This window comes from Dasypus novemcinctus, chromosome 19 (assembly GCF_030445035.2).
Source record: "Dasypus novemcinctus isolate mDasNov1 chromosome 19, mDasNov1.1.hap2, whole genome shotgun sequence".
Classification (NCBI taxonomy): domain Eukaryota; kingdom Metazoa; phylum Chordata; class Mammalia; order Cingulata; family Dasypodidae; genus Dasypus; species Dasypus novemcinctus.
This window is the reverse complement of record NC_080691.1, coordinates 80,683,947-80,689,946: the sequence shown is the minus strand read 5'-3', so window position 1 is coordinate 80,689,946 and position 6,000 is coordinate 80,683,947. Positions and strand designations below refer to the sequence as shown.

At 64.6% G+C, this 6,000-nt stretch overlaps 1 protein-coding gene across 4 annotated transcripts in view; it reads right to left on the bottom strand.

The window, feature by feature from the left end:
• Positions 1-501: 501 nt before the first annotated feature.
• The window catches only part of SAFB2 (scaffold attachment factor B2), a 33,201-nt gene continuing 27,702 nt past the window's right edge, over positions 502-6,000 (bottom strand). For 2 of the 4 annotated variants that reach the window (XR_011646566.1, XM_058282021.2), the window contains 6 exons: positions 5,409-5,549; positions 4,387-4,429; positions 3,538-3,668; positions 1,392-1,504; positions 1,206-1,272; positions 502-915 (listed from right to left, as the gene is read on the bottom strand). Coding sequence is in view for 2 of the 4 variants with exons in the window: in XM_058282021.2 (XP_058138004.1) it covers positions 912-915; positions 1,206-1,272; positions 1,392-1,504; positions 3,538-3,668; positions 4,387-4,429; positions 5,409-5,549 (499 nt within the window). In the remaining 2 variants the exon portion in view is untranslated. Of the gene's footprint in view, positions 916-1,205; positions 1,273-1,391; positions 1,505-3,537; positions 3,669-4,353; positions 4,430-5,408; positions 5,550-6,000 lie in introns of those variants that run through there. The other 2 variants (XM_058282020.2, XR_009181953.2) reach the window with 2 other exon arrangements.

Here is a 6,000-nt window from a genome sequence, read left to right as displayed (position 1 = left end):
AAGGGGCCTTGCTGGGCACGGACTTCCAGGGAACATCTGAGAAGCACCGGCAATCCCGAACGAGACTGCAGGCACGAATGTGCGTTTCCAGACGCGCACCGGTGGGCCCGCGCCGAGAAGGGCTGCCCCTTCGGCGGGGCCCGTGCACCCACATCACTGCCTCCCCATCCGGCCGCTGATGGCAGGGGCTGAGCATGACCCACCACCGGAAGCAGAGGGCCCAGGCAGCCCAGCACCCTCTTACAGGGGACGACGCAGGCAGAGGCCCCACCCAGCTGAGAATTCCCGGTTCCCATCCCGGCTCGGCCCTGCGGCAGCTGCCCTCCCGGAAGCGCCGTTTGCTCCTTGGAAGGCGGGCGTGTGCAGCCGACGGCTGGGAGGATCGAGGGGGACGAGGCCGGTGAACACCCAGCACAGCGCCGGTCCCCAGCCACACTGAGCCAGGGACAGCAGCGCGGCCATGCCACGCTGCCCGATCACTGGGACACACGCACGCCACAGTGCGAACTGAAAACATTTTATTAATGGAAAATGGAATGCCTCGTTAACAGAAACCTTGTCTTAAAAATGGCAGAACTAGAACACACGTATTATCAAAAGAAAGAAACAAAAACAAACAAAAACAACCTGATGTCACGTTGTATTGCGCTACAACATGGTGGTAGAATTTGCTTCTGTGTTTTAAAAGACTCCACAAATTCAAGGTCACGCTGGCTAACAGGTTCAACAGTGCCTCTGCCTACCTGCAAATGCGGAGCGCGTGGGGCTTAGCAGCGGCGGGGGAAGTGAGGGGGGGTGGGGGGTGAGGGTGGGGCCTCTGCCCCCCCGTCCTGGCCCGCTGGTCCTCCACCTTCCAGTCGGCCACCTGGCACCGTGTGGTCCTGGGAATGTCCCCCCTGTGCAAAGCCGCCTCACCTAGAACAAATCCAGACGTTTCCCCTTCAGGCGCGTGAAGCCCTCACTGCACCTGCTCGGGGCCCGGCTGACCCTGCAGCCTTCAGAGTGTCCCTGCTTTATTCCAGGTGCGCAAACCCGCAGCCACACGCTGCACTCCGGGTAACTGAAGAGGTGTTATTTCCATAAGCTGCAAAAAGCTGCTCTAGGTTTGTTTTCAAAACATCCAACCCAGCAAGTTGAAGAAACATGCAAAAGGGAGGAGCAAGGAGCAGAACAAATCAACCTGATGCTCGGGCACAGCTTCTTACCCCGACATGCCGCCCCGGGTCGCCAGGTGTGCGGGGCCCGAGGGGCCGGACAAGCCCCTCTCACCACCTGCAAGAGAAGAGAGGACTGCAAACTCCCCCTTCCTGGGGAAGCCGCCGGAAGTGCTGGAGTTAGGGGACCAGGCCGCCCCAGCCCCGGCCGCCCAGCCCGTCAGGGAGCCAGCCCACCTTGCCAGCGGGCGTGCTCCCGGCCCGCCGCGCCCGCGTCCACGCCGCCCTGCCAGGCGCGCTCCTGCTGCTCCTCCGGCCGGGGAGGGTGCTCTGCCCAGTCACGTCCGCCCCTTTGCCAAAATAAAAAACAAACGGGGTTGTCTGGACGGGCCTCTGCAGTCGCGGTCCCGAAGCACACGGGAAGTCGCTCCACACCCTCCGCCATTGGGGAAGTGCAGCGAGAGACCACCTCATGCCCACCGTGACGGCGAGGACAAACGGCGCAGGGCCACAGGTGTGGGCAAGGGCTGCAGACACGACACCTCTGCACGCAGCCGGTGGGCACGCGAAGCGGGCGGCGGCTGCAGCAGAGCCTGGAGGCTGCGAGGCATCTACCCGAGAGGAAGCGCCTGTCCTCCAACAGTCATGGGCTTACTCCTACAGCCAGCGAGTGGACGCCAGCCCGGCCCCAGGCAAGGGGAGCCCCGGTAACTCGGGCTCCACCAGACAGCGGAACAGGACCCAGGGGTGACAAGGATGGCCGCTCTGATCCGCGCCACGACACGGCTCAGCACTGAAAACCTGCCGCACACAAGCACCGAAAAGGCCCGTGCCGCGGGACTCCGTGCCTATGAACCATCCAGAAGAGGGAAGCCCCTCGAGACAGAAGGTCGACAGCGGCTGCCAGGGGCTGGGGGGTTAAGGAGGCCGGGGAAGGAGCTCTTTCAGGGATGAGGGAAACGTCCTGGGGGGGGTGCTGTGCTGCTGGTGGCACTGCCCCGCATGGAGACCACGGCTGAGCCGGGAAGGGGCACTGCGTGGACGTGGGCTCCATCTCCAGCTCGGGCGGCGCCCACAGCACTGCGACGCCGCGGCGCGAGCAGCCCACGGGCTGCCCAGGAAGCCTCTCCAGGTGCGGCAGAGGACAGGGGCCGCCACTGCGGACGGCGGGCGCTGGCAGCTGAGCGCAGAGCCCCAGGCCCGAGCAGCCGGGCAGGACCCTCCAGAGACCCCGGACCTGACGGCAAGAGCAAACGCAACGACACGCAAACAGCCCAGGGCCGACCCCGACAGTGCAGTGCCGTTGCTCACGCTGTCTTCCTTTCCGGCTAAATGCACCCGTTAGCCTCCAGGCCTGTGCTCCAGCTCCCGCCCCCACCCGCACAGCCACAACGCCGAGTGCTCCGCAACCTCTGAACAGCCCTGGGGGAGAGCCGAGAGTCTCGTGCCAGCGCAGAGGATGTGGGGAGGGGGACAAGAGCTGGGCCCCGCACCCGGCCAGGCGAGCAACCGGCCTTTCCAGGACCACGCGGCACAGGGCGCACGAGGGGACAAGGACAGGACAGAGGAGTGTGTGAGGCCGCGGGAGCGGGGACCAGGAGGCAGCCCCGCTACCCACGGTCTGCGCGGCCGGCGAGGCAGCACAGTGGAGGGGCGCTGGCCTCGAGAGACCCACGTGGCCGGGACAAGCGCAGCTTCAGCGCCACCACACACAGGCCCCTCGAGCCACTGAGCGGAGGGCAGGGCTGCTTCCTCGGGGGCAGGAAGCGGCCCTGGAAAGGTGCCCAGCAAAGGCAGGTAGACCGCCGCCGTGTGGCCAGCGCTAGAGGCTGCGGGCCCAGGAGCAGAGCAGCAGAGCTCCGGCCGGGCCAGGAGAGCGCGGTCCTCCCACCAGCACGACGGCGCCCCGGGGTGGGGGTGGGGGACCCTGCTGCCCAGGCCCACCTCCCGCCTCTCCACAGGGGGCCCCTGCAGAGGAGCCGGAGCAGCCCTGATCCAGACCAAGGAGGTATCGGGCAATAGAAGGGCGCAGGGAGTTAAAAGGCCCGAAGAGGACTGCAGAGGCAGGGGAGGAGTCAAAGCCCCTGCACCATGGACGGGCAAGGCAGGAAAGCAGCAGCAGCAGCAAACCTCTTCCGGGCAGAGGTGCCCCAGGGCGGAGGGGCGGGTGGGGAGCGCCTGCCCCGCAGGGTCAAGCCTGAGGGCTGGGGGCTGAGTCCTGGGTGCCTGGGGACCCCTGTCCCTGAGCCTATGCCCTGCACAATCCCCCAAGGTTCTACTTCCTGGAAACTCGTCATCTGTGAGACACGCCGCCCGGTGGACTTCAGGGTGTCCTCGGCGGAGGGCTGCCCCCAGCCCTGTCCCCGCCGGGCCGGTGGCTCACCTGGGAGGAGGTGGCAGCGGCCGGCCTTCGCCCATCCTCTTGTCAGAGGCATAGCCTCCCCAGCCGTCGCGCGAGTCGCGGCCATGGCGCTCGGGTGGTCCCCCGTGGCCGTGGCGTTCATCTGAGTAGTGCTGCAAGGCAAGGGGGGGACACAGCGCCTCTAAGCACGCCCCTCCCGGGAGGCCTGCGGGCACCCCGACCCCAACCCCAACCCTTCCTCTCCAGAGGCCAGGCGGGCTGGCTGGCCACGGGACACCAGGAGCAAACACAGCAGACACAGATAACTCGGCGTCCCTCGGCAACCAACTCTGAACCCAGGACCTTAAAGAGAGGTGGGAAACACCCTCTCCAAAAACCACACTGCTGTTCAAGCTCATCCGTCCTGACGCCCGCCCCCCCCGAGGCCTCCCACCGTCGGCCTCCTTCCTGTGAGCTCACACCCTCTGCACTGCTCAGGGCCCTGGCAGGTCACCAAGCGGACTCAGGGACGCCCTTCTGCAGCCCTCGTGTCCCCACTTCCCAGCACAGTGCCTGGAACAAAGTGAATCCCCAGAGGGCAGGCTCAACAGTGCCGCCTAATTCTGGGGCGCCCCACGGCGTCTACAGTGGGAAGTGTCTCCAGCACATACACAAGCAGTAGGTACTTACAGTTCTACGAGACTCAATAAAGAACAATCCCTACGTGCTGGAAATTCAAACACTTGCAGGTCTGACTGGTGGTCAGAGCTGCCGCCTCGTGCCCCCGAGACCCGTCATGTGTAATCCGGCTGTTGACTCTCCGGTAGAGAAAACCAGCCCCAGACCAGAATGACGCACCTCCACCGCAGCGTGGGGACCGGTCCTGCTCACCTCCCTGTCTCGCTCGCCCATCACCGACCTGGAACCTTCCCTCCTGCAAAAGGAAAACAGTATCTCCATCAAACGGAGCCATGTGAGACCTCATACCCGGGCTACTTATTATAATTTGCTAGTTCCTCTGTGGCCCACGGACAAAATCAGGGTGACAGGGTCGAAGGGAAGCCCACGCACCCGCAGCCTGGGCGTGCCCTCACGTACAGGGCGGCACCGAGGGGGCAGCCAGCTCCAGCACAGGGCACACGAGCTGCTTCTCGGCCACCTCCTGTGTGCCTCCTCCCCCACCTTCCCTTACGCAAGAGCTAAGGGACGGCGAGACGGCTCAAGAACACGGGGCGCCGGCGGCGCACCGAGCAGCCCCGAGACAGGGCTCTTGCGGTGGAGCACGGCAGGCTGCCTTTCTAATAACCGAGGCAGGCTCCTCTTTCAGAAAGCACGGGCTAACGGGCTAAGAAGCCCACCTGGACCCTGAGCACACCTAACAGGCCTCCTGGGAAAGGATGCCCACCCGTGGTCGAGCCCCTCGGCGCCCGGCTGGCAGGGGAGCCCAGGCAGCCCTGCAGGGGCACCAGCCTCCAGCCCGCTGGCACGCCACCCCCCGTAAAGCCACCGGCTTAGCCGCAGGGTCAGGGAGCCTGGGCTGCACCCACCTCAAAGCCCCGCCCAGCCCCGAAAAAGAAGCTCCCCCAGGGGCTGCTGGTCGCAGGTGGAGTGGGCTGGGGGGGCATGACCCCCACAGCTGTGGGCACAGTCCTGGCAGCTCAGGACTGGGGACTGCAGCTCTCCCGAGAGCATGGTGGGCGAACCAAGCGCAGACGGGCCTGCCCGCTTCCTGGGCGGGGCCTCGGCGAGCGCCTGCCAAGGCTGACCTTCTGCTCGAGTGCGCGTTCTGAATCCCATGCACCGTGGCCAAGTCACTCCCCACAGGCTTCCTAGTCAGTCGGGTTTTCAAGGAGCCGGGCACGCTCTCCCTGACCTCTCCCTGTGGCGGGCTGCGGGGCACGGGGGCGACTGACCTGTCGACCATGTAGTCCTGGTACTGGCCCCGGTCGCGACGGTCGAAGTCGTGGAAGCGGTGATCCGGCCGGGGGAAGTCCGGGCGGTACCTGTCCTCCATCGCTGCGCGCTTGCCTTCCGGCCAATAGGCGCCGTCTCGCCTGTTGTTTTATTTTAAAGAGAAGGCAGACTTCCCTCATGAAAGAGAACGTGGACGGGGGTGGTGGGGAGGGCAGGTCTCTCCAGACTCAGGATCATGTAAAATGTCCTGCAGGGCTCATCTCCCAACATGCAATCATTACCACATTGACTTGAAAATTAAAATCTCGCCAACTGCCAAGAGGCGCGCGGTATTCACACCTGACAACCCCAAGAACAGGACTGCTGTGAGCTAACTGTACCGCAAGCTGTGCGTACCCCGAGCCCCGCGTGAGAGCACAGGCACGTGAAGGGAAACACGTGATTCTCCTGGAATGGTCCCGAGTCGCCACGTTTTTACCTTCCCTGTCTTCTCTGCTAACCTGAATTGAGGTGGTTTTTCCCCCCAAAGGCAAAGCGAATTAGATCAGGCGGTGCTGAACTACATTCAGCCCATTATCTTCCTCCTGATTT